The sequence below is a fragment of the Carlito syrichta genome, unplaced genomic scaffold (assembly GCF_000164805.1).
Source record: "Carlito syrichta isolate Samal-C Ts95f unplaced genomic scaffold, Tarsius_syrichta-2.0.1 Scaffold115619, whole genome shotgun sequence".
NCBI classification, from domain to species: Eukaryota; Metazoa; Chordata; class Mammalia; order Primates; family Tarsiidae; genus Carlito; species Carlito syrichta.
The window spans coordinates 269,518-297,470 of record NW_007059715.1 but is presented as its reverse complement, the minus strand read 5'-3'; the positions used below and the strand labels follow the sequence as shown (position 1 = coordinate 297,470).

General features: G+C 38.5%; 1 protein-coding gene across 1 annotated transcript in view; it reads right to left on the bottom strand.

Annotated features, from left to right (window-relative positions):
- Nucleotides 1–1,971: 1,971 nt before the first annotated feature.
- The window catches only part of ARIH1 (ariadne RBR E3 ubiquitin protein ligase 1), a 114,274-nt gene continuing 88,292 nt past the window's right edge, over nt 1,972–27,953 (bottom strand). The window contains exons 11-15 of the mRNA XM_021706058.1: nt 25,324–25,454; nt 20,754–20,811; nt 8,044–8,304; nt 6,374–6,486; nt 1,972–5,376 (exon numbers count right to left, since the gene is read on the bottom strand). Coding sequence (XP_021561733.1) covers nt 5,292–5,376; nt 6,374–6,486; nt 8,044–8,304; nt 20,754–20,811; nt 25,324–25,454 — 648 coding nt within the window. The 3' untranslated portion in view covers nt 1,972–5,291. The remainder of the gene's footprint in view (nt 5,377–6,373; nt 6,487–8,043; nt 8,305–20,753; nt 20,812–25,323; nt 25,455–27,953) is intronic.

The following is a 27,953-nucleotide window of genomic DNA, read 5'->3' as shown; positions in this document are numbered from 1 at the left end:
ACCACTTTCCAGAAAACTGACAGAAGACACACTGGGCACTGCACACCGGACCCGTGGGAGACACTATTCCACAAAACCCACTTAGCCAGGATATCCAGTGAGGCCCTACCCTAAGCCTGTGAACTTGCCTTCAATTCTTTTGTTCCTTACAACCTAGTGTTGCTGGCCTCTACCCTCACTGTAACTATAGTCATCTAAATCAAGGGTCTCAACCTGGTCTGCACATCAAGGGTGGCTATGAGAAAAGAGATTTTAAAAATACTGATGCCTGGTCAAAAGTCAAAGCAATAAAATAATTTCCATGAGGGGTCCACCTAGCCCAGGGTAGTATATTTCAGACAAGTATTTACCTGGCTCTTTTGACATCTGCATTTGAGACTCATGGATTACTTGAGACCCCTGAATTACTAATGGCGTCGTTAGAGATGCTACATACATATCAGCATGTTATTGATTTACAAGTAAAGTGGCTCCTACCCTGAAAATGGCCTTATCATTGCCTGAAAATTGCTCTTCACAAGAATTTTATATTATTCTTCCCATCCTAAATACTACAGCCTAGAGAAAAACCAACAAGTTGCCTTAAAAATTGGGTTTAATTCCACAAAAGCAAAAAAACAAAAACCCTGAAGGTGCCTTTCTACTTCAATGGTAGGGACTGTTTGATTTCCAACTGAGCATCTGAGTTGTCTATCTTGGGTAAATAGAAAAGCAAAACTCTTCAATATGTACCAATTTTATCCCCAAAGATATATGAAAAACCTGAAGGGTCCACAGATTTTTCTGTTTCTGAGAGTCAAAACTGTCCCACAGTGCTACTTACTATTTTCTTTAATGGCCCAGAGGTCATCCTTTGTAAGGATAAATGGTGAGATCAAATCGACATTGGCTGTTCTGTGTTTGTAGCTATTAGGTCTGAAACAAATCCCGTAACAAGTTCCAGTAGACTATCCAAAATTCTTTACATTGGAAATTCATTTGAATAACTACACTAACAACTACATATATTACTTGGGTATTTGTCAAATCACCCTAAGCCATTTAGTCTCAACCGTCAAACGCGGCAGTCTTCACATAAGGACTGCTTGCCTTCACCTGCAAGATGAGGACTACTCTTCCACGGATGGCTCCTAATAACCAGCCAAAACACGGGCTCAGATTAGTTGCTAACTCTGCACAGGGATCACACATGTATGCTAGTAGTAGTGATGGGTATTTCTATAGTCTTTGATGTGGTTTTTAAAAAGTACAATGTAGTTAAGAGCCACTAGGTCATTCTGAGACCAGAATGAGAAAATATGCCACAAAGAGGTAGTACAATGCCTAGTCCCAGGCAGAAGAAATGGCGAACTCTTGGACAAGTTACCTAGCCTCACTGAGCCTTATTTTCTTTCTTTGTAAAACCGAGCAATTTCTCCTCCATGCATTTTAGACAGTACTGTAATATAAGTTAAAGTGCTTTGGCGATGAAAGTGATAAATGAACTCTCATAGTTACAGAGCTAAGTAAGACTAAATTGTTCTAAAATTTGGACTTGGCTAGAATCTCAATGATAAAGTATCTCCAACTTTGGGATCTTCTTTTAAGACAACCCTCCCTTCATCCCTGTGAGCTTAAAATGGAAGTATTATGAAGTAGCTTTGAGGTTAACTGAGAATGACTTTTAAAGTATTTTATGTTTAGAAAATGGACATATGCAGGCCTACTGAGCATTTAATATGTATCACTATTACAACACAAACAGCAATCTAAATTCAATGTTCAAGACAAAAATTGGAAAGCTTTCAGAAAATGTTAGGAAGATTTCAGTAACCAAACATTGGGGAAGGTCTCATTCACAGTTCCCTGCAAAGAAACTGAACCAAATCTTGACATCTTATATTGAGTAGGAACAGTGAATAAGGCACATGATACAGGTAGCAGTTAGCCACCTATAGTAGTTTAACTATAAAAATAAACGTAAGTAACTAATGGAATAACAAAATAAAAGTTTATTTTATTAGAATTAGGAATGTTCTTTCCCTCTGGGCAACCTGAACAGTCCAGTTACAATGAGATCTAAGAACAGTTATTTCCACAGCACAGGGTGCTCTATGCACAAAGTTACAGGGTTAGGAGCATTTAATCAATTTACCGATCTGATTGTCTCACCAACCCGCCCCCTCCCATCCCCCAAGTGCTCTATACTGGGTTTTGTAGCTAAGAGTATTTGTTACAGTAAGTTCTTTTCTCTCTTGTACTAAATCTCAGTTCTTAATCATGGCTGAACCACTCTGCAGATTCAACCATTTCAAATGAAGTCAGTCAGTCTTGGAACTGTTGTATATGCGTGTATGTATACACATGTGTATTTAATATATTTATTTAAACACACATAAAACACATACAATCTGGGTTGCAGCAAATTATACAGAATTTAGAGTCCGATGATACTATATGCTTCTCAATTTTACCACTGTGGTTTGTGTCCTGAGCTTTGGATCAAAATTTTTAAATAATTGAAAGTCCATCTACTGCTCAATGAATTGTTCAAATGAAGCATGCACTTTTCAAAAGATAACGTAACTGACCTCAAGAAGACATGGAGACCCTCGTGCTTACTGTGAATAGAGCCCTCTGATAGAAAGACAGTTAGGTGAAATAGGGAAGCTGTCCTACAGTATGGCTTGCCTATCCCAGCGGGGGTCACTGAAGCTACTAACAACGAAAGCAATCAATTCTAGGAATTCTGTCAAATATGTTAGCTGTTAAAAGCTTGGAAGTAGAAAAGGCCAGTTCACCTTGATCCATACAAATTAGGGAACGCACCCACAACTGTACTACCCTCAGGTAGTTTGCCAACACTGAAACTAGAAAGCATCTCTAAAAAGCACTGTTCGTCCATGGGCAGGGGTTGATTATTACCAAGTGTACACACTGTTTTTGGATACTTGTTGCAAGGGGAGTATGTAAAGAGGATTTGTGACAGTCAAACCTAGATACTGCAAAGTTAACTGGTAAGATTTGTTTAAAAACACCACACATACACAAAGCATTTTAAGGGAGCCACATGTATCTATATAGCAACTCTGGCTGCTTTTCAATGTTACCAGGGAAAGGAACTTATTCAAGCTTTCTAAAAAAAAAAAACAAATCTCAGTTTTAATAAATGTCTTTTAAGATTGATTCAGTCATTTAAAGTAAAATAAAGTAAAATGGATGATGAGGGAAGAGCAGGGGAGAGAAGAATCTGGAAGAAGCAGACACTGAGTTCAGATCTGCACCTGAGGTGGCAAGGGAAGGAAGGAGAAAAGGTACAGGTCGAGTTGATCCTAAAGCGACAAGTGGTTTAAGGAAGCAGCATAATATACTCAGCAAACATTCACTGATTTTTGATGGGAAAAGAACAGTTGCAAGTACATCTCATGTAACAACCTTTTCTAAAAGGAAAAGTAGGGTTGATTCAGCAAAGCCTAACTTAGGCAAAAGGCCAGAGGAAAGTGAACCTACTTCCCAATGGAGTAATAAGATGTACAATGCAAGAGCAGACAAAGCTGCCTCACAAATGGTAAACACTCCCTAGGCACAAGACGTTTAAAGGAAGACAAAGAGGTCCTCAGCCCAAACTGGTATTATTTCATATTGAGACCTCTTAATCTAGTTGCCTAGTTCACTCTGCACTCCTGTATAAAACTGACAGATTTAGGGATGCTGACCTATCGAAAAATACCACAGCCAGAATGGCCTAAACAGATATAGAGTTAATAAAACCACCACCATCCTTTACTTTTAACATAGCTCTTAGTAGAAATTTCATAAAAATGGACATCACAGCTAAAATGCATTATTAATTCTCCTATCTGCTGACAATAGAAAAGAAGCAAACTCAGTGATTTCTATTTAAACGTACTAGATGGGAATATCATGTTCTAGGGGTGTTCGCCTCCAAACTGAAAACTGAACCCACACCAACACACACAAGCAATTTCAGTATCCGTCATTTTAAATTCACAATCTGAGACTAAGTGAATGGCTATTTATTTATATTTAAAGCAAAACATTCTATTTGACACCCTAATGTAGAGAAGGGGTGAGAGATGAGCCTTAACTAAAATCTTAAAAGGCTCAAAGCAGCAATTAAGGGAAAACAAAAAGGGAAAAGGAAAAGAAATTCTGAAATGCTTCCTCTGGATGTGATGGGGAGCCTAGGAAACCTACAGCTGTGTGCACAACATGGGCACACAAGGGTTTGGGGTAGAGGTATGAGGCCACGGAGGGAGACTGGGTTGGGGACAGGATCATTCAAAAAACTGCAGCAACAAAACTCCCTGTTGCAGCCCTTACTGGGCCACAGCATTTAGTTAAAGCTTGACCTCCCTGTCCCTGTCAAGAGCTGGGAATTCAAGGCATGAGGCCCCTCCCTGGTCAGCAACAGACATACACAAACCAGAAAGAGCAAAGTAACCTCAGGAGAATGAAAACTGAAGAGCTCTAGTTAGGTCTTTCAGAGGTGCAACCAACATACCTTTATCCCAACCCCAACCCTGGAAAGATAAAGCAAACTGAAAGAAAATGCACAGCAAATAGACATAATCTTGAAGATTTTTAAAGAATAAATATTTTTTGTAATTAAACATTATGCAAACACGTGCCACGCTTGCTTTGTCCATGCATATGCGCTATATACAATTTTGAAAAATACTGTGTTGTCCTCTTGTTTTAAAAGTCATATACAAAGTTTTTTTGTTTTTTGTTTGTTTAATCCTTTTACTGTCTACCCCCTTCCCCATCCCAAGATTTTCTTTACAAGGAACTAATCATCATTCACTCATGACCTTGGGGTATGAGAGAAAGAGACTCAGTCTGTGTGTATGGGTGTATTTGCATGTGTAGGGGAGGAAGGGGACGAGGTCCTTTACCAAAGTACAACAAAATGGCTGGTTTGGACATGAAAAGCAGTGTCAAGGAGCTGTTTGAAATTTTAACTGTACTACACTCAGGAAAAAGAAAAAGAAAAAAGGAGTCAGCTTTGAGAATGAAGCTACGTTACAAGTTAAAGTTGGAGGGCTTTGAGTGTGTCTGTCACACTTTTGTTGGAGGCCTAGAATACTGTTGTACAATGGTTTATCTACCTTTTTTATTACAATATAATTTACTTAAACTTTCCGTTAACAAAACAGAATTCTGGTACTACAGCCCAGCAGTGTCAGAATAGGCTTAGTGCCTCCTTGTTTGTGTTGTTTTGTTTGTTTTAATTGCACGAGCACTCTAGATGGTAAAGTTTTCAGAGTTCGTTTTATGCAGGGCCACTCTCAGTCCTCAATGTACTCCCACAGATCTTTTTCATAGCCTTCATGCACATGCTGTAACAAAACCCTTCGCCGACTCTCACAGTATCTGTAATCAAAGAGAAAAAAAACTTGTCATCAGCCTCCAGTAATAAAAAAGAGGCACTTACTTATTTTTTAAGGCACCCCTACAGTTTATCCAGACTTGGAATCAAGCACCTGTTTTAATAGGCACATGATCAGGTCTAGATGTACAGACACATCAAAATGCTTCTAACATTGAAATAGTATTTTTCAAAAGCCATAATCCCTAGTCATAGGAATTAAGTTTAAAGCAATAAAGTGTTAGAAGTTCTGATAAACCTTAGAAATCATGATTCAATACCTTAGTTCTATAGCAAAGTAAACAGTTTCAGAAAGAATTTATTGGGTATTTACTCACATCTGCAAAATCTTTGTTAACTTTATGACTACTAAAAACATAATATACTAGCTATAGTTTGCTATGGGAAGTGAAAATATTAGTCTTCAAAATTCCCAAAGTTCCCTATTACTTTAAAAAAGGCATTAGCATCTCCCAGGAAAAAAACTTTGAGGGAAAGAGCTTCATGTTGAGGAATCACACTCTTTGCATCTTTAGCTTAAGAGGCAATATATCTTCAAGTATCATCTACTCCTAGGACAAAGTAAATCTCTCTTTACAGATTACAAAAAATCTAATAAAAAGTCAGTCTCCATGGCTCACTTGTCAACAGCCACAACTTACAGGATTCCCTAAGATCCAACTCCATTTCTCACCCCTCTTCCTAAAGGCCACTTGCCCTATTGGGACTCTTTCTTCCTTGCAAGGTAGTAGCTAAATAGTTAGAGCTGAACAGAAGGAGAATAAGCCAGTGGGATAAATGGCTGAATTCCTCCTCTTTGCTTGAAAACTACAACCCACAATGCAATGCCCAATGGACAGAAGTAACATGGGACATGGCAGCACCTCAGCTACTATCCAGTAACTAAACCCAGTTTCACTATCACTGAACTTCACTGCTAAGGCATGCTAAGACCACCACTGGCAGAAAGTCTTATTCAACAGCTACTGAAAAACATCTTACCTGTACTTATCTTGTACTTTCTGCTTAATATCTTGCAGAGAATCTTGGGAAATATCTCTTTCAAGGTAGCCTGAAAGCACCTCTGTGGCATTCTCTAGATCTGCTTGGTTATTCTGCAAAAAGAATACACAGCAATAAATTCTGGTTTCAAAATAAAGCTAGAGGATAAACCATTATAGATGTTTTGTTGACTACAGTCTACTCTCACAACACTAATTCCAAAAATTTTCATAGATGGTTTCACCGCACCTGTAAAGTTCTTTATGGTTTCTACCTCCAACAACTTGTTTGTTCTTTTTCAAGAATAATTTTTAAAGTGTTAAAAGAACTAAAGGTTCACCTACTACTTTTGGAAGAATATTGAGGACAACTTGGAAGGACTTAAAGTGTCTACTGGAATCTTCTAGTTCTGATAAATATTCCTTGCTAAAAACACAAAGGGAAATTTGAAGAAAAAACAGAAACCTATTCTTGCTTATGTCTGGTCACATCTATTTCTTATAAAGAGGACTGTGTGGAAGATTAAAATTCTCATCTGCTAGTCAGTCTTACTGTCTAGTCATCTATAGACAACAATGTTTCATGCATCAACTTTATTTTTTGACTTGGAGTCTCACTTGGTCACCCAGGATGGAGAGCAGTGGCACACTTACGGCCACCATAGCCTCAACCTGCTGGGCTCAGGTGATCCTTCCACCTCAGTCTTCCAAGTAGCTGAGGTTTCAGGCAGACGCCACCATTTCCAGCTAATTTTATTGATTTATTGCAGAGACAAGGTCTCATCAAGTTTCCCAGGCTGATGTCAGGCAATTCTCTCGCCTCAGCCTCCCCAAAGTACTGGGATTACAGGCGTGAGCCACCATGCCCAACTTGCATCAATTTTAAATGAGCATCTTTACTTAAAAATCTTTACAGCTAAAAACCAGGCTTTTTGTTTGTTTGTTTGTTTGAGTTGGAGTCTCACTCTGTCGCCCAGACTGGAGTGCAGTGGCCACTGCAGCCTCGACCCGCTGGGCTACGGCGATCCTTCCACCTCAGCCTTCCAAGTAGCTGGAACTACAGGCACGCGCTACCACACCCGGCTAATTTTTTTATTTATTGTGGAGATGACGTCTCACCAAGTTGCCCAGGCGGGTCTCGAACCCTCAGGCTCAGGCAATCCACTCACCTCAGCCTCCCAAGGCGCGGGATTACAGGCTGAGCCACCAAGCCTGGCTAAAGCCAGGATTTTATTTATTACTTCTCCACCAAAGTCAATCACCATATTAACTTCTAATACCATAGAGTTTTTGCTTGAATAAAGGCTTTTATTGAGAACTTATGATGTGCCAGTGCTGTGTAGAAAATTACCACAAATATTCCCACTTTAAAAGAGAGAAACAAGAGGCTAAGTAATTAGCTCCACATCAACAGAGCTTAAAAATGATGAAGTGAAGATTCAATCTAAGGCTAACTCCAGAACTCATATACTTAGTTGGCAGTAGGCTAAACCATATCAATTTGAATGTAGTTTAGGATAAGAAATAGAAATTTCTTGGATTTTCGTAATACTGCATTTACCCACATTTTCTGAACAGACAGGACTATGTAAAACTTTATGTAAAGGATGAAACACCAAAGAGTGCTATGACATAGGGTGGGCTTTTTACCCACCCAGGAATGATTCCTACCTCAAAGATTATAGACTGGTTATTCTTTTTGAGGTAGAAAGCGAAGACATAAGTGTACATGAGTGTGGCACGACACTGGCAGAGGACATCAACTGCTTTCTTCAGGAACTGCACCTCAATCCAGGACATGTTGTGCTGTTGCATCTCCTCCATCTTCTGTTTCACCTGAGCATATAGTTTGTGCTCAAAGCGTAGACTCTGCATGTGGTTCATATAGCGATTACAGTAGAACAGGTACCTCTGCAGGGCTGCCCTAGATCGCTGTCCCATAGGAAAAACAAGGTCACATAATTATAACATATAAATTATACAAAAAAGTTACTAACAAATTGAAACTTCAATGAGATCATAAGTGTTAGGATAGCTTTTATCAAAAGGATGAAGGACAAGTGTTGGCGAAGATGTGGAAAAAAGAGAATTCTTGTAAACTTGATGGAATGTAAATAAGTGCAGTCATTACAGGAAATGGTGCAGGGGTTTCTCTAAAAACACAACTATCACATGATCCAGCAATCCTATTATTGAGTATATATCCAAAGGAATTAAAATCAGTATGTCAAAGGGAAATTTGCACTCTTATGTTCACTGCAGCATTACTCACAATAGCCAAGATATGGAATCCATCTAAGTGTTCGTCAACAGATGAATGGAGAAAGAAAATGTAATACACACACACACATACATACTATAGAATATTACTCAGTCTTAAAAAAGAAGAAACTCCTGTCATTTGTGACAACCTGGATGAACCTAGAGGATATTATGCTAACTGAAATGAGCCAGACACAGAAAAGACCAATACTGTATGATCTCACCTATGTATAAGAATGAAAATAGTTGAATGTATTTAAGTAGAGAGTAGAATGAAAGGGCGAAAAGAGAGGAGAATGGGAAGGTGATGACCAAAGGGTCCAAAGTCTCAGGCAGAAGGAATTGGTTTTGAGAGCTACTACACTGTAGAAAGACTATAATCAATAAAAATATATTGTGCATGTCAAAATAACAAAGTAAATTTCAAATGTCTCACAATAAAAAAATAGTAAGTAAAAAAAAAGTGAGGTGACACATTAGCTTGATTTAATCATTCCACATTGTATGCCTGTATCAAAACATGACACTGCATTCCATATATGTAATTACGATTTGTCAGTCAAAAAGTCATAATAAAAAACTAATATATTTACCTATAAAACAGTAATTTATGCTAAAATCAGAAACAAACATCTACCTCTGTTATTTAATATTGCTTTGAATGTCCTATAGCTGTAATTTCCAATACAGTAGCCACTAAAATTTAAGTTAATTAAAATTAAAAATTCAGTTCCTCAATGCTCAGTAGTCACATGGTCATATGTGGTTAGTGGATACCAAATTGAGCAGTGGTGATGAACATTTTTTTACTTTGAGTCAAGGTCTCACTCTGTCACTGGAGTGTAGTGACATGACCACGGTTCACTGACCTCAGGCTCAGATGATTCTTCCACCTCAGTCTCTGGAATAGCTGAGACTACAGATGCGCACCACCATACCTAGCTAATTTTTTGTAGAGATGAGGTCTCGTTATGATGCTTAGGCTGCTCTCAAACTCCTGGGCTCAAGCAATCCTCCTGCCCCGGCCTCTCAAAGTGTTGTTGGGATTACAGGTGTGCGCCACTGCACCCAAACATCTCGATTATTACAAAAATATTCTACTGAATAACCACTGTTCTAAGAGGTAAAACAAGAAAGAAGCAGAAATATTTTTAAGTGGAAAACTACAGAAGCACCAGATATCATATAACACCTGATATCATGCAACAGAAAGTGATCAATTAAGTGTTCTATGTCCCTCTTCCCTAACACCACCAATGAGTTTGAATTTGATCAAGTGTCTTGAGTTAAACACCAGTTTCAAAAAATATAAGGGTAGAAAAACCTATTAAGTTGCAATCAGCAAGTTCCCTTATCCATAATAAAGGAAACTCTACAGGACAAAAAGACCTAGTTTCCACAACAAACAAATGGCAAGAGAAAGGGAGGGGGCAGAAGGACCAACAGAAAAGAGGAGAGTCAAGACAGCAATTAAATCCATTATGGATTTGATTTGTATGGATCCTGATTTGAACAAACTATAAAATACAATTTTCAAGATGACTGGGGACATTTGAATAGATAACCGACACTAGCAATGTATTGCTTTAAAATATATACAGCTGACCTTGAACAAGGTTGAACTGTGTGGGTCCACTTATACTTTTTATTCTATTTTGTTTATATAGAGTTAGTATACCACTGGGTCACCGCCACAGGTCCACTTATATATGATCTTTTTTATTTATTTATTTAGAGGCAAGGTTTTGCTCAGTCACTCAGGTTGAAGTGCAGTAGCATGTATCTATCATGGGCTCACTGCAGGCTTGAACTCATGGCCTCATAGGATTCTGCCACTTTAGCCTCCTGAGTAACTGTAACTACAAGCATGAATCACTGCACCCATCCAATTTTCTGGGACATTGTTGCTGATTTAAAGAAACTAGAAGCAAACCAAAATTAAGAAAAAATTATGTATGCCATTAATGCATGAAATGTAAAGAAAATTCATACAAACACAGACTGTTCATGGCACCATTTGGCTAAGAGAAACAAACATAAAGATGCAGTATTAAATCATTAATTGTATGTGGTCATGCACTCTTTGAGCTATGGCTGTCACCATGCTTCCTGGCTTTGGCCCCCTCCCCCACCTTGGGGAGGTGAATCTTCTCTTTCTTTAATTTACTTTTAAATAAACTATATTTTCTAATCTAACTTCTGTACAATTCTTTGCATCTTTCATGCGGCATCGGACCGCACCTCGACACTCACACCTCCAGGGGGCCTGACCTAATATTCTAGGGGCCAAGCGGGGATAAGTGTGTTCCTAACTATTTTGGAGGCCCCAGCGAGATGACCCTAACCTTTTTGAAGGTTCCACTGAGATCTGCCGCTCTCTCTCATTCTTCTCTTCCACCGAGACTTGCCATTCTCTCTCCTCTCCAAAAGCCCTTAAATATACCAATTTTGTGGCCCTTTGAGGCCACACTTGCTCTGAGTGTCAGCCTCCTTTCCAATCTGTGAAAAGTGAATAAACTTTACTTTTTTCTACTTTAAAAAAAAAAAGAAAAAATCATAACTGCATAACATTAACTATAGTACATACCATTCTATCTAATAATGTTGTGGCCACTTCCTATTGCAATTGTGGTGAGCTCAAGTGTTGTGAGTATTTGTTATTACCATGTGATGGGCACCTTCTCTGCAGGAGCAATATGCTCCTCCAGTAATTTGCATATCACAATAAAAAACTGATCTCTCGTGGTTTTCACATGACTTTTCATCTTAGTGCAATACCGTACACGTTGAATAACACCAAGGGACCCATACAAAGGGCTACTAGTGATGCTAGAAGTGCTTCCAAGAAGCAGAGAAAAGTAATGACATTATAAGAAAAAGCTGATACTTGGAAGGCTGAGGCAGAAGGATCGCAGGAGCCCAGCAGGTCGAGGCTGCAGTGGCCAGGAGCGGCCACTGCACTCCAGTATGGGCGACGGAGTGAGACTCCAACACAAAAAAAAAAAAGAAAAAAAAGAAAAAGCTGAATCAGCTGGGTGCGGTGGCACATGCCTGTAATTCCAGCACTTTGGGAGGTGGAGGTAAGAGGATTGCCTGAGCCCAGGGGTTCAGGTTTGAGACCACCCTGGGCAACTTGGCAAAACCTCATCTCTATAATAACTTTTGTAGAAATTTCAAAAAATTAGCTGGGGGTGGTGGCATGTGCTTGTAGTCCCAGGTACTTGGGAGGCTGAGGGGGAAGGACTGCCTGAGCCCAGCAGGGTAAGGCTGTAGTGGCCGTGAGCATGTGACACTGTACTCCAGACTGGGCGACAGAATGAGACTCCTATTCAAAAAAAAAAAAAAGAAAAAGAAAATAAAAGAAAGAAAGAAAAAGCTGAATCTTTCTTATGTATCATATGAGGAGGGGCTGCAAAAAATTGGTACTTATAAAACACATTTAAACTTCAGTCACTATAGTGCTCTCTGTCTGATACAATATACCTATCAAAATGTTTTTTCCACTGCTCAAAACATTTATTGAACTTGTCAATTTGGATTCCCTTTTAGTACTTCTGCTGTTTTAGTTTTACCTATTCCACACTGGCAAAATGTTTCCCCTTGAGGACTTTTTTTATCCAGGGAAACAAAAAATTGCTGAACACTCAGCACAGTGTGGGCAGGTGTATTGTCATAGTGGAAGAACCAGTCACTTGTTTGCCACAACTTGGGATATTTCTTCTGCAAGTCATGATGCAACCTTCTCAAAACTTTCAGATAAAAACTTTGGTTGAGCCGGGCTCGGTGGCTCAGCCTGTAATCCCGCGCCTTTGGGGGGCTGAGGTGAGTGGATTTCCTGAGCCCGCGGGTTCGAGACCCGCCTGGGCAGCGAGACCTCATCTCTACAATAAATCAAAAAATCAGCTGGGCGTGGTAGCGCATGCCTGTAATTCCGGCTACTTGGAAGGCTGAGGCGGAAGGATCGCCAGAGCCCAGCAGGTCGAGGCTGCGGTGGCCGGGAGCGGCCACTGCACTCCAGTCTGGGTGACAGAGTGAGACTCCAACTCAAAAAAAACAAAAACAAAAACAAAACTTTGGTTGACCGTTTGATCCAGAGGGATGAGTTCCAAGTGTATTACAAGGGGCCCTGCCCTTCGAAAGAGAATTCCGTTTTCTTCTTTTTGGGGGGGGGGGGAGGTCTACCCTTGTAGATTGAGGTGTGTAGCTGCAGTTGCTCATCATTTGAAGTTAAATGAATCCACAGTAAGGACCATTGGAAGAAAAAGAAAAGACAATTCATGAATTCATCACTGCAGCTATGCCAGCAAGCAAGAAAACCTTGCACTTTTTGTGAAAATATCTTTTTATATCATATGGAAAATGCACCTTTATGTGGATGCAGGATTGCTACAAAACAGGTTTACTATAGACTTGAATATGATTTGAGAAAAAATGCACTATACAACAACCTAAAGCAAAAATAAAGGGAAGGATCTAAAGTTAGAGAATTTAATGCCAGCAAAGGATGGTTTGGTAATTTTAGAAAGAGGTTTGGCTTTTAAAAAATTCCAAGATAATAGGAGAGGCAGCATCTGCCAACCAAGAGGCTGCAGACAAGTTCCCAGACACCATTAAAAAAATCCTAAGAGAAGAAAATCTCTGCCTAAACAGGTTTTTAATGCAGACAAAAGTGCCCTATTTTTGAAGGGAAAAAAAAGTGATGAAAGACATTTTTTTAGAAAGGAAAAGAAGTGAGCACCAGGATTTAAGACAGAAAGGCACAGGCTAACTATATATTTTGTTTTGTGCAAAGCAAATGTAGTTGAGTTTATGATCAGATCTGCCTTTATCTATAAAACTGCTAACTCCTGAGCCTTGAAGGGAAATGATAAACACCTGCTGCAACTCTTCTGGTTGTAAAACAAGAAGGCCCAGCATTAAGAACCCTTTTTCTGGACAGGTTCCTTAGGTGCTTTGCCCCTGAAGTTTACTTGCTAATAAGAGATGGCATTTCAAAAACCTTTTAATATTGACTCATACTCCCTGGCCAACCAGAACCCCATGAATTAAACACCAAAGGTGTGTGGAAGTGGTCTACTTGCCCCCAAACACAACATCTCTAATTTAGCTTCTAGACCAGGGGATCTTAAGGCCTTTAAGAACCACTGACATATGGTACTCTAAGGAAATTATTGTCAACTATATGGAAAAGAGACCCATCAGAGAGAATGTGATAAAAGTCTGGAAGGATTACACCACTGAAGATGCCACTGTTGCTACAGAAAAAGCCATGAAATCATCAAGCCTTGAAACAATAAACTCCTGCTGGAGAAAATTATGTCCAGATGTTGTACATGACTTCACAGGATTTATGACAGAGCCAATCAAGTAACTCATGAAGAGAATGTGGATACGGAAAGGAAAAAAAAAAAGGTAAGGGGTGAAGGGTTAAGATGCGAATCCTGGAGAAATTCAAGAGCTAACAGACACCACAACAGAAGAATGAATAGACGACAACTTGATGAAGATGAGTATTTCTCTACCAGTGCAAAATGAAGAAAATGCAGAAGAAGCAGTTCCAGAAAATAAACTGACATTAGACAAATTGGCAGGAACATTCTGATTACTTAAGACTGCTTTTGACTTCTTTTATGAATGGACCATCCTGTGATATGAGCACTGCAACTAAAGCAAATGGTGGAAGGAGGATTGATACCACCTAGAAACATTTTTGAGAGAAATGAAAAAGCAAAAAAGTCAGATAAAGATTATGATGTACTTCTGTAATGTTACATCAAGGGTGCCTGCCTCTCCTGTCTTCCTTTCCACTTCTATTTCAGCCACTCCTGACACAGCAAGACGAACCACTCTTTCTTATCTTCAACCTACTAAATGTGAAGACAATGAGAATAAAGACGTACACGACGATCCATTTTCACTTAATGAATAGTAAACATTTTCTCTCTTCCTTGTGATTTATTAAAACATTTGATTTTTCTCTAGTTTACTCTGTTTTAAGAATATAGGATATATGAGGTCTGACAATTAAGTTCACAAACTCCATCCTAGAAAAAGTGCTACATACCTCACTCCTGAATATCACTACAATCACCTTCAGAGTACTCCCCTTGAGAAGCTATGCCCTGACTTAAGGACCTAATCCCCCTGTCAAAGCAATTCTGGAACTATTTTTTTCTGGAATGGCTGTCAGAGCTGTCACTATATTATCCTTGATGTCCTGAATGTCATCAAATTGTCTTCCTTTCAGTATTTCCTTTACCTTTGGGTAAAGAAAAAAAGTCACTGGGAGCCAGATCAGGTGAGCAGGGAGGATATTCCAATACAGTAATTTGATTACTTTAAAAACTCCCTCACAAACAGTGCTGTGTTGTCATGATGCAAGAGCTCCTTCAAGATCATTTTTACACACACTTTTCTCATGTCAAGATTTTCAGTTAAGACTGTCCCTAACTGTTTCTCTATTAATGCTTATTTGGTCTGCTATGTTTCTCAGTCAGCTGGCAATTCTGAGGCACAATTGGAAAAATTTTTGCAATGTTTTCCTCAGTTCTCTCGTTCCTGGCCATCCTGACCTCTCTTCATCAGTTTTCCCCTCAAAAAAAGTTTAATCCATTTACACACTGTTTTCTTCATAACATTATCCCCATAAACTTGGACTTACATGTCCCTGATTTCATTTTCACTCTTGCCAAGTTTAACAAAAAATTTAATGTTTGTTCATTGCTCTAATTCAAACTCTGACATTCTTGTGACAACAGCGCTAATAGCCATTCCAGAAAAAGAGTTCCAAAATTGTTTTGACAGGTGCAAAAGGCACTGGTGTTGGTACATAGCTTCCCAAGGGGAGTACTTTGAAGGTGACCATAGTGATATTCAGCAATGAGGTGTATAGCACTTCTTCTAGGACAGGTTCACAAACTTAATTGTCAAAGCTTATAATACACAGAACACATAAAATGTGTGTTAATCTACAATTTATGCTTTGGTAAGGCTTCCGGTCAATAGTAGACTATCAGTAGGTAAGTTTTGGGGAAGCCAAAAGTTATATGGGGATTTTCCACTGAGCATGGAAAATCCAATCCCTGCATTGTTCAACCACTGCAGTTGTAATATAAAAGAGTCTTGTCTTTCAGAAATAAGTATTGCCAAAGAAATAATATATCTTGTTTAAGATTTGGTTTATATTAGTACTACAATGGCAAAAATTAATCATGTCAGATCTCTCTCAGTATATTATTAATCTCTAGAGGGGATAGACTTTTAAAAAAGCAATCTTGATATCTCCAGTACCTGATATGCAAAAAACGATAAATGCTTGGTAAATGCAGCCACTATTAAAGGGGTTCTTATAACACATACATTATTTCTGTTCTATTACCCTCACCTTTTCTTTCTCTCCTTCTGCTTTAAAGTGGTCCTATGGTTGGTCTCTTGCTTGGAAATACTAATTTATAACCACATAACTAGTCAATCACATGGTCCTGCATCATACAACATTGAAACACCTCAAAAAAAACAACACAAGCCAGGTATGATGGCTCACACCTCTAATCCCAGCACTCTGGGAAGCTGAGGAGGGAGGATCACTTGAGGCTAAGAGTTTGCAACCAGCCTGGGCAGCATAGGTAGAAACTGTCTCTACAAAAACGAAAAAACAACAAAATAAAATAAAAAAACACAAACCATGTTATTTCAAGTGTCAGGTAAGTATCAAACCAATTCACATGAACTGGAAAATTCTGCCAACCTGAAAATATGTGGAAAATAATCTGCTTAGCATTTTATCTTCCCAAAAAGCACTAATAACTTCAAGCCTATCAAATTCTCAAAATGGAATGGAAGACCTAACACACCATATTGAAATATAGAATGCTAGATAACTTGATTTATCTAACAATTCTGAAATAGCTTCTCACTAAAATTCAACATGAAAGAAGAAAATCCACACAACCATTGCAAACTGACAAACTTTCTAATCAGATGCCAGAATTTGGAGTGAGAAATGTAACCAGTCACCTGAAAACAGCATGGAAAAACAACAAAAAACAAAAAATCCCCAAACCTGACTGCTTAGAACAAGGGTAGACCAACTCCAGCCTGCATGCCAAATCCAGATGCCACCTGTCTTTGTAAATAAAGTTTATGTGGAACACCGTTACATTCGTTCATGTAAGTCTACGGCTGCTTTAGCATTATAAGGGCAGAGGCAGACAGGTGCATAATTGCAATAAAACTGAAAATATTTATTATCTGACCATTCACAAAAATGTGCTGACTCTAGTCTAGAAGATTAAAATGTCCAACCCTGTTAGCAGTGTGGTGCAAAATAATAAATCAACAACTTTCTACAACACAGGCAAATCTTTTCCAAGGCACTCAAAGTACCATCTAAGATCTCTCTCGACTATGTATCAATCTTCTAGTATTTTTACAGACTACAACTCCCAGCAAACACTAGGCCAAGGCATGACAGAGAGGAAAGAAGAGAAAGCCATCTAGGCAGGCAATGGTGTGTTCTATTTGGGAGGCGTGGCCCCCACTAAATAAACAAAAGAAGTGATAGGAAATCTTTCCCAGTATTCCTACAGGTTCAGAAGATGTGAGATAGAAAAACAATATATTCTAGCATCTAGAATCTAAACATTAGACTCTGGCTCAGAAGCTATGTACATAACCCAACCTCCCTACAGATTGTAGAAAGGGATTCTGGTCAGGTGTGGTGGCTCATGCCTACAATCCCAGCACTTTGAGAGACAGAAGTAGGAGGACTGCTTGAGCCCAGGAGTTCAAGACTAGCCTATGCAACAGGGCAAGACCTCGTCTCCATAAAAAAAATAATTAGTCAGGCATGGTGGCATGTACCTGTAGTCTGTTATTCAGGAGGCTAAGGAGGGAAGATCGCCTGAGCCCAGGAGTTTGAGGTTGCAGTGAGCCATGATCATACCACTCTGGGCGACAGATTGAGACCTTGACCTCCCCCACCAAAACAGATGTGGGAGTGGGGAAAGACTTCTACCAGCACCCAAATGAAGACCAGGTGAGGTCAAGGATAAACCAAGATATACTTTCTCTGCTGGTAAATACGATATCTGGCTAGATCTAGCTACACTACTCTTCATTAAGGATTAGTAAAAACTGGAAGTCTGCCATGGTAATTAGGAATAATAAAATGCAGCACAGGAGAAAAAGAACACTCCTCTGCAGACTAAAGAGAATTATTTTCAAAATTAGAGAAAAATTTTTAAAAATGGATGGTCTCTTCTCCAGTAGGATTTTATTTGATTATGACTGCCTAAAACAGAAGCAGAAAGCCATAAAGGAGAAAAAGTTAAGATAAAACAACAGTAACGACAACAATAGGAGATGTAATGACAAAATCAGCTAAATTTAAAAATGTATCAGTAGAATTAAGTCCTAATATGAGATTAGAAAAAGCATGACTATCACTGAACAACTTTTATATAAAAAGTATATGGGGCTAGATGCGATAGGTCACATCTGTAATCCCAGCACTTTGAGAGGTTAAAGCAGGTAGATTGCTTGAGTCCATGAATTCAACACAGCAAACCCTCATCTCTACAAAACATTAAAAAATTAGCTCAGCATGGGGGTCCGTGTCTGTAGACCCAGCTACTCAGGAGGCTGAGGTGGAAGAATGGCCTAAGCCCAGGAGGTCGAGGCTGCTGTGACTGTGGTGATAATGCTACTGTACTTCAGCCTGGGCAACAGAGAGAGAACTCGACACAAAAAAAGGGGGGTGATGTATCTTAATTTATGTAAGGACCACCAGATGAGAGTAGAATAGGGGCACCAAATGACCTGGTTGCAGCCAACCACAGAATTTTTTAATAATTAAATTTTAAATGAGCTGTAAAATCTGATGGGAATAAAACAAAAAACAAAGAACACTCAGCCAATCAGGCGTGGTGGCTCAAACCTGTAATCCCAGCACTTTGGGAGGCCAAGGCAAGAGGACTGCCTGAATTCGGGGGTTTGAGACCAGTCCAGGCAACCTGGTGCGACCCTGTCTCTACAATAAATCAAAAAGTTAGCCAGTTGTGGTGGCACACACCTACAGGTCCAGCTACTTAGAAGGCTGAGGTGGAAGGAATGCCTGAGCCCAGCAGACCAAGGCTGCGGAGGTCATGAGCATCCCACTGCACTCCAGCCTGGAAGACAGAGTAAGACTCCAACTTAAACAAAATAAAATAAGATAAAATAAAAACATGCTAGATCATCTAAATAAGCTCCTTTTAAGTGAGAATCAAAATTTAACTTCAGGTCTTACATTTGTGAAATAGCTAAAATTAACACCAAGTAAAATTACTTGATGTCAATAACTGTACCAAGTTAATGACAAAGATAAGTGACAGGAATGTATACATCAATAATAAAATCTGGCCAAATCAAATTATGATGATACACTGCAGGAATGTATACTGGAGGTACATAGAATACAGAAAATTGGCAGGAGAACAAGTTATCACACGACACTTTGTAGGACAGTAATACTAAATTAAAAAAACCCCAACCATCAAGCAGTTTATCAATAGCAATTTAATTTCAGCAAATGATATTATCTGCCACATTAACATTTATTTGAGTTTAACTGAACTTTTTGTTGTTGTTTTTAAGTTGGGGTCTCACTGTCACCCAGGCTGGAGTGTGTAGTGGCATGCTTATGGTCACCACAGCCTCGAACTTTTGGGCTCAGGTGACCCTTCCACCTCAGTCTTCCAAGTAGCTGGAACCACAGGCACACACCACCAGGGTGGGCTTGTCTTTTGATTTACTGTAGAGAGAAGGTCTCACCAAGTTGCCCAAGGTGATCTCGAACCCCTGAGCTCAGGCAATCCTCTCACCTACGCATCCCAAAGTGTTGGAATTACAGGTGTGAGCCACTGTACCCAGCCTTTTTTCCCTTTAAAAAGATCCCCAAATTGTGAATGTCTGTGAAACATTATTTACAATCACAAAATATAATTTTCCAGTCTTTTAAAAGTAAGGAACATGAAGCTCATGTCTGTAATCCCATCGCTTTGGGAGGCAGAGGAGAGAGGATTGCTTGAGTCCAGGGATCTGAGATAATGCCAGGTAACTTGACAAGACTTCGTCTCTACAATAAATAAATTTCCCAGGCATGGTGACGTGCACCCTGGGTTCCAGCTATTTGGAAGGTTGAGGTGGAAAGATGACCTAAGCCCAGCAGGTTGAGGTTATGGTGGCTGTGAGCGTGCCACTGTACTCCAGCCTGGGTTATAGAGTGAGACTCCAACTCAAAAAAAGAAAAAAAAAAGGTGACACACAAAACTTTCACTTCTAACAATATGACAGATTGATAAACACACACATACACATTCTTCCCTATTTGTGGTATTTTTATTAGAAACAAATATTTGGAAAATGTTAAAGAAGTGACACAGTAAAAAAAAAAAAATAGATGCAAATCATGTTACAGATTGAATCCTGGCTAGGAAAGTCATTTGAAAAGAATACTTCTGGGACCACTGGAGAATTTCAATATGGAATGGATGAATGTGTAAGAAGTGCTAAAGCCCTGGACTCTAAAATTATGATGGGATTACCACATTGAAAGGAACTGAAAGTGTCGTAGAATCTAATAACACCCAGTGGTTGGATTTCTTCTATAACAATGGGTCATTTTCCTATTTCTCAACTCCTGAGAGTCCTTTTCAAATCAGCTCATCTATAATCATTAGACTTGTTGTTGAAAAATGAGTTTAAAACAAAATTTAAAAATAAGTAAGACGTTGCCTATAAGAAGCAGCAAGGTCATTTAACAAACGCTGTTTTATACTGTCCTTGCTTGGGGTGGGGGAAATCTTCAAACCAAGCTCCTAACAAAACCTGTAATGTGCAACATGACTACATCAATTAAAAGAAAATAAATGTATAAGTAAATAATAATGCTACTGATAAGTATTTTAGATAAAATTCCTCCTCTAAATGTAAATAGATATCCAGTATTTACCAGAATGTCCTTCACAAATCTTTCAGAATTGAAAACTTCTGTTCAATTATTCCCTGATGCATTATTCCCTGATGAATATACAATGTACATTCCTATTCACGTGTTACCCTGTAATAAATATACTTACCTCCTGTGCGTCTCTTGCTGCCTTTGCATCATCCTCATTATAGCGGTTACAGTTGTACCTTAAAGAGAATTCCGTAAATAAATGAATCAATGAAAAGGGAACAAATAACAGGATTTTAACCTGGATTTAGAGATGACCTAAAACCAATATTTTCTTTTATAATAAATAAACTGAAACGTTAAAATACACAGAGCTCTACTGTTATGATGATAGATTTAGCAAGCTGAAAGGAACTGAAATTGCCACTGAATCTAGTCCACACCCAAGTGTTTAAATCCTCTCCTTAATAGATCAGTTCTCTATCCAGTAACAGGAAATTCCCCACCACCTGAGGCAGAGACCATTCCATATCAGCTTATCTATCATTATAAAGCACTGTCATTCTAGAACTTTTACTGACTAGTATAAAATTCTAACTCAAGTTTTTAAGAAAGAGATAATCTTATCTCCTAGGCCATCTGTTATTTAGGTCAAATAATCTCAATTATCCAGGGTTACTCACCTTCTTATATGCTCCTTTATAAGACAAAAAGAACCAATAGCTGACAGCCTACCACGTAACAGATGCTGTACTATGTGCTTTACATACTATTACAGTTTATTAAAAAACTAAATGATATACAAAATGAGGGAAAGGGGAAAACATGCCTAGAGACGTCAGCACAGAGTGGAGATTAGTAAGAATGGCACTTCCCCTGTCCTGATTACTATCTCTCTTTTATAGAAGCCTACAGTATAGGAACAGCTATTTATTGCCTGCTCACTGCATGCCATGCATTTGGCTAAAGACTTTAAATGTACTAACACATTTAATCCCCTCAAAAACCTGATGAAATATGAGAAGATTTAGAGAGAATAAGTAACACACTTAAGGTCACATAACTAGAGAGTTTTTGAGCTGGGACTTAAACTTCTGCCCATCTGCCAACTGAGGCTCATGCTCTTAACTACTGAGTATAACACTCACATGCTGTTACCATGTCTTCAGAATCTTTTAACTCATCTTTTTAGATCTAACGAAAGAATTTTGAGTTTAATTTAAATCTTGTTAAATTAGAGCTGCTGTTCCAGCTTGTCAAATTTTTCAGGATTTTAAGAGATAATATATATGGAATATCTTTCCTTGATGTTAACTCCAAAATGAGTTTAACATTCTTTTAGTAGTTCAAGCAAGTCATCAATAAAACTGACCAGGAATGCAATTTATACCTAATACCAAAAAAAAAAACCAGAACAAAACAAACAAACACAAAAAACGATGAGGACAAAGCCTTTTAGTAAGGCTTTAAAGTATTCCACAAGGAAGATGCAAATCTATTATCTGTACTCTAAGAAATGGTCATTCAATCAATCCAAATATCCCTGCCTATATTCAATGCCTAGGCTACAAACTTCTCAGTCTACACTAAACTACCTTGCTGAAATCTAGAAAACATCCCCTAATCCATCATCCTATGATATCATTTGATTCTGGGGTTTCACAAGAAAATTTAGTTAAAATTATGTGGTTTTTATAGAGTTTGTGGAATCAATCACAAATTTTGGAAGTTTGGGATTACATTTTATGTTTCCAGTATTTGGTATGTCTCTTCCATAATTACTCAGAAATAACCAATAGCACACTGATCTCATCTTTAAGTTTTTAAAGTAACCCAGATAACAATTCACCTAGGTCAGGAAATTTATTATGAATTTTCTCTTAGCTTGGATTATAATCCTCTTTTGGCAATAATTACTCAACCTAGCCCCTTAACCTCTTTTTTTTTTGAGTTGGGGTCTCACCCTGTCACCCAGATTGGAGTGCAGTGGTATAATCTCAGCTCACCACAGCCTAAACCTCCTGGGCTCAAGCGTTTCTTCCACTTCAGCTTCCCAAGTAGCTAGGATTATAGGCACACCACGACACCAGGCAAATTTTTTGATTTCTTATAGAGATGGGGTCTCATCCTGTCACCCAGATTGGAGTGCAGTGGCACAATCTTGGCTCACCACAGCCTAAACCTCCTGGGCCCAGGCGTCTCTTCCACTTCAGCTTCCCAAGTAGCTAGGACTATAGGCACACCACCACACTGGGCAAATTCTTTGATTTTTTGTAGAGATGGGGTCTCACTATGTTGCCCAGGCTGTTTCTCAAATTCTTTAGCTCAAGCAATCCTCTTGCCTCATTTCCCAAAGTGCTGGGATTACAGGCATGAGACACCATGTCCGGCCTACTTATCAACTGGTAACACTTCTTCCTATCTAATGTATCCTTTAAAACTCTCCTTTTGATTTTTTTTTTTTGAGTTGGAGTCTCACTCTGTCACCCAGACTGGAGTGCAGTGGCCGCTCCTGGCCACCGCAGTCTCAACCTGCTGAGTTCTGGCGATCCTTCCACCTCAGCCTTCCAAGTAGCTGGAACTACAGGCGCGCGCTACCATGCCCGGCTAATTTTCGATTTTTATTGTAGAGATGAGGTCTCAAACCCGCGGGCTCAGGCAATCCACTCACCTCAGCCTCCCAAAGGCGCAGGATTACAGGCTGAGCCACCAAGCCCGGCTTGATCTTCTTTTTTTTTTTTTTTTACATATTTATATGTATCACCTCATTCTGGGCTTTATTCTGCCCACGTTATTACAAATTTTTAGGTCAGTAAGGCAATAATTAAGGATTCATCTACACTTTTAATTCACATGACTGACAGTGTTACTTGAAATGTTATTTTGAGGATTTTAAGGCATTTTCACATATAAATAGGAAAGCACAGCATGATTCAACTTGCAATGTCAGCATGGGTAAAGGCAAGACACAGGAAGCATTTCTAACATCCCTGGTCCAGGTTACTCTTCATTCTCATGTAGCAATCATTTGTTTTGTGCCTTTTCCAGGTTCAATATAATTCATTTAAAATCTGAGTTGCAATTAAAGATTTCATTACACAAACATGTATTTGTTTAAAAAGTACAGGGTGAATTCAGTTTCTGGGAACTGTTTCTAATAAGCCAGTTTGCATTTTTAAAATCTGGAGTACCTGTCTGACTAAACCACAAATACCCTTTCTTTGGCCCTGACAAAGGCATTATTTTTTTACTTTCACTTAACAATCAGTTCTTACCTGGCTCAGAATTAATTTCAGAGAAATAATCTGGCTAATTAATACAACCATAGTGAAGTCACACCATTGTCTTAAGTTCAAAAACTCTCCATCTTGTCTTGAACCTGCATCTCTTCCCATCTAGTCTCTACAAGCAGTCATAATTATGAGATAATGTATGTAAAGCATATAATACAGAGCGTTTTCCTCTAAATTACAGTTCTAACCATGTCAGTCCCACTTAATAGCCTTGTGGTAATAACCAAACTACCTTAGGTCCAAGTCTACTTTCCTATTCCTTACAGCTTACTAGGGGCATAAACTCAAATGTCAAAAGGGGAGAGCAGGTAACACAAATTACTGAAGTGAGTTATTTGCATATTATAACACAAATATTTTCACTTTTATCAGGAAATGTGCTCCTACTTTTCTCAAAACTTTAAGTACCCTCAGTCTAACTTGCATTTCCCCAAACTAGTAAGAAATATGCATGTATTAGTAGCTATATAATTAGTAGTTATATGTATGTGTACTACTAAATGAAAAGCAATGGTGCCATGAGATATATGCAAATGACATTAACTTCAGTCTTGGGGAAACCTATTAAAGTGGAAAGCAAAGGTTTTTAAAGGACTGCTTCAGGTCCAATGACTGTTGCCAAATAGGAATGCAAGTCTGTTCTTAAGATTTTTTTTTTTTTGAGTCAGAATCTCACTGTCACTCACGCTGGAGTGCAGTGGCATGTTCACAGCCACCACAGCCTCAACCTGCTGGGCTCAGACGATCCTTTCACCTCAGCCTTCCAAGTAGCTAGAACCACAGGTGCCACCACACCCAGCTGATTTTTTTGATTTACTGTAGAGACAAGATCTTGCCAAGTTGCCCAGGCTGGGTCTTGAACCCCTGGGCTCAGGCAATTCTCTCACCTCCGTCTCCCAAAGTGCTGGGATTACAGGCGTGAGCCACCATGCCCGGCTTCTGTTCCTGTTTCAAAGAGAAGCTAAAAACATGGATTTGGGGGGACAATGTCCCAATTTTTACAGTTTGAAAAAGGTTTCTGTCTACTGATGTGCCGGGTAAATAAAATAACAGGCCAGGTTGGGCCTGACAAAAGTCTCTTCATTTTCAACTTTTGCCTAGAGAGACATATTTGACAGTGCGCTCTTCTCTGAAAAAGCCATGTACTTCACATCACTCTACCTTTGCTCAATGGGGAAACTTTTGCCCTAAATGTATTTCCTACTACTTTTATAGCTAATGAACTCTTGGTCCTCCTTAAAGTTCATCTCAATTATTACTCCTGGAATATAACTAACCAATCCCTCTCTGTGGATATCTTGCATGTATTTGTTTTTTAACTCTGATCATATATTGTATTTACTTATTTAGCTTCCAAGTTAGATGGTGATCTCTATGAAGCAGAAATTTTATTCATAATACGCAGTACATATCACATACTTATGTGAACATATTCTTCCCTTCATTTCCCCAACCTACCAGGCAGATCCATGTGGTTCCCAAGGGCCAAGACACACCCAGCAAAACTCTGCTTTACAGTTCTGGTTACGACAGACCATGTGATTACAACCGCCATCCTTCTCAATTGTGACATGGCATTTGGGACATTCCTATGAAGAGAAACTATAAAGTTGGTGTCAATGCTACACTAGGTTGTATTACTACCAATGAGGAGAAGCCAGTTCCAGATTAGATTTATTTTTAGAGACTATATTTATTGTGGTTAACACATGTAAAACACTTAGAACAGTGTTGAACACTTAAGTACTATTAAAAATAAGTTGTTATTATTATTATTACTGGCTTTTAAGATGTACAACAATTTAAGGATTTTTTATTTAGAGACAGGTTCTGGCTATGTTGCCGGGGCTGGAAGGCAGTGGCTAATCACAGGCCCAATCATGGCTTGCTATAGCACTGAACTCCTAGACTCAAGCAATCCTCCAGCCTCAGCCTCCTGTAGCTGGGACTATAGGCATGTGCCACCTCACCCAGCTAGGATTCTTTTTAAGTGAGTTGAGGGAAAAAACATTTTAAGTAATTTTAATCATATATATAGTAATAATAGTTTTATGGGAGGCAAGAATGATTTGCTTATGTAAATATAATATACTCTCTAGTGTCACCTAGAAATAATTATCAAATACTTCCTATATCCCATGCACTGTTCTTGGTGTTCCATATGCATCAACTTTTAATTCTTATAGTGATGCTATTCCTACTTATAATTCTTATAGTGATGAATAAACTATGGGAAAGGAAAAAAAAGAAGCCAGTCTAAGGTCACATAGGTAGTAAATGACAGTCAGAATCCAAACTCAAGCAATCTGACTTAAGTCAGGCAAGTAGAAAATCTGGCCAAGATTCCTACACTCATTTTGTGAGTAGTGAATTTCTAAGCTTTCTTCTGCCAAATACTCATGCTTTAAATTATTTTCATTGTATCTCATTAATAACTATGCTACAGAGATCATGTTAGATTGTTTTTCCAAATTCACATCATTTTCTTGGTTGCCAGTAAACCAAAATTACTGCCCTGCAAGTTGTCTGTGTTCTGCTTCCAAAAATCCAGAAAAATCAATCTAATTTATTTTTTTTAACTAAAACTGTAAGTAAAGTGTACTTTTTATTACATTTGCTGTATTTGTGTTTGACGCCTGTAATCCCCACAAGGAGGGAGCATCACCCACTATATTATTATTCACACAATTTGGCATTCTTTTCATGAAACAGACTTCACTGTCCATTAACTATATCAATTTTACTACCGATGAGGAGAAGCCAATTCCAGATTAGATTTAGAGACTATATTTATTGTGGTTAACACATGCAAAACACTTAGAACAGTGTTGAACACTTAAGTACTATTAAAAATAAACTATTATTATTATTGTTATCCTCAATATAGCAGTTTTTAATTATATGTCTTAAATCAAATTTTTGAAATCATCCACGTAAGAAGTTTTACATTTTTCCAAACAAGCAAATTTCAGGCATAAATTACCTGTTTCACTCTATATTTCTTGGTTATGATTAACCATACAGTATTAATTAAGCCCTAAAAATGTGAGGATATCATCAACAATCTGTAAATCTGTTTAAGGAGCTAATAATAATCATAAAAGCTTCCATAACCTCTCAAAAGAAATTCTTCAGTTTCATCTCACAAGTACCAAGTAGAAAATTTGTGTTTACAAACTGCCATTCTTCCTTGGTAATCTACCATCTAAACAAAGCCAAACGTATCTAAGCCTCTGCTTTATATTTTAAACATTGGGGGCTTAGACTTTTTGGGGAATTTCCCTAGATGTAGAAAGAAGGTTATCATTTAATCAAAATACTTAGTAAAAATATAACTGCCTTATTCTAAATACTGGTTCTTCAGAGCATATTAAAGGATCCAAGGACTTTTATGCTCAGAGAGCACATGCTTTAGAGAGCAAAAACATGCTAAGTCCCACCTTAGACTCCTTAAAGATTCAGGCATTTGTTTTATGTGGCAGGATACACTATTTCACTGCTAATACTTTCCTTACGTCTTATCTCTTTTGGTCTTCATCATTTAAGCATGTCATACGCTTATCATTTCCTGTGACTGAATGAGGGAACATCGCAAAGCTGTAACTACTCTTGGTAAAACAACTCAGCCTTCTTTAAAGCACTACTGTCATGTGTAAAAGACAATTCTAAAAATGAATAACCCATGAGTCACCCTATCATTCATTACCCAAGTCACTTATTATATGAAGAGGATATAAGATGAAATTAGATAAAGAACAGATATTTATATAAGTTTCTATTAAAAGACTAGCTGGGTACACAGTGGGAACTCAAATGCTTGCTTATTAGCAATAGAGGTAAAGAGTGCTCAAGATCACTTGTACTTGTTAAGACATTTGTCTGGGGCCAAGGAAGTCGTTCATGGTCACAAAGAGATTGAATCTTGAAACTGGTATCATGAACAACATACTTCAAACAAGAACAAAAAACCAAGAGCTATCCATATTGTCTCCAAATTTTTATTTCTCAGGAGTCAAGTCTCTTTTCCTCTTTTTGAGCCAGAGTCTTATTCTGTCACCCAGGCTGGAGTTCAGTGGCATAATCACAGC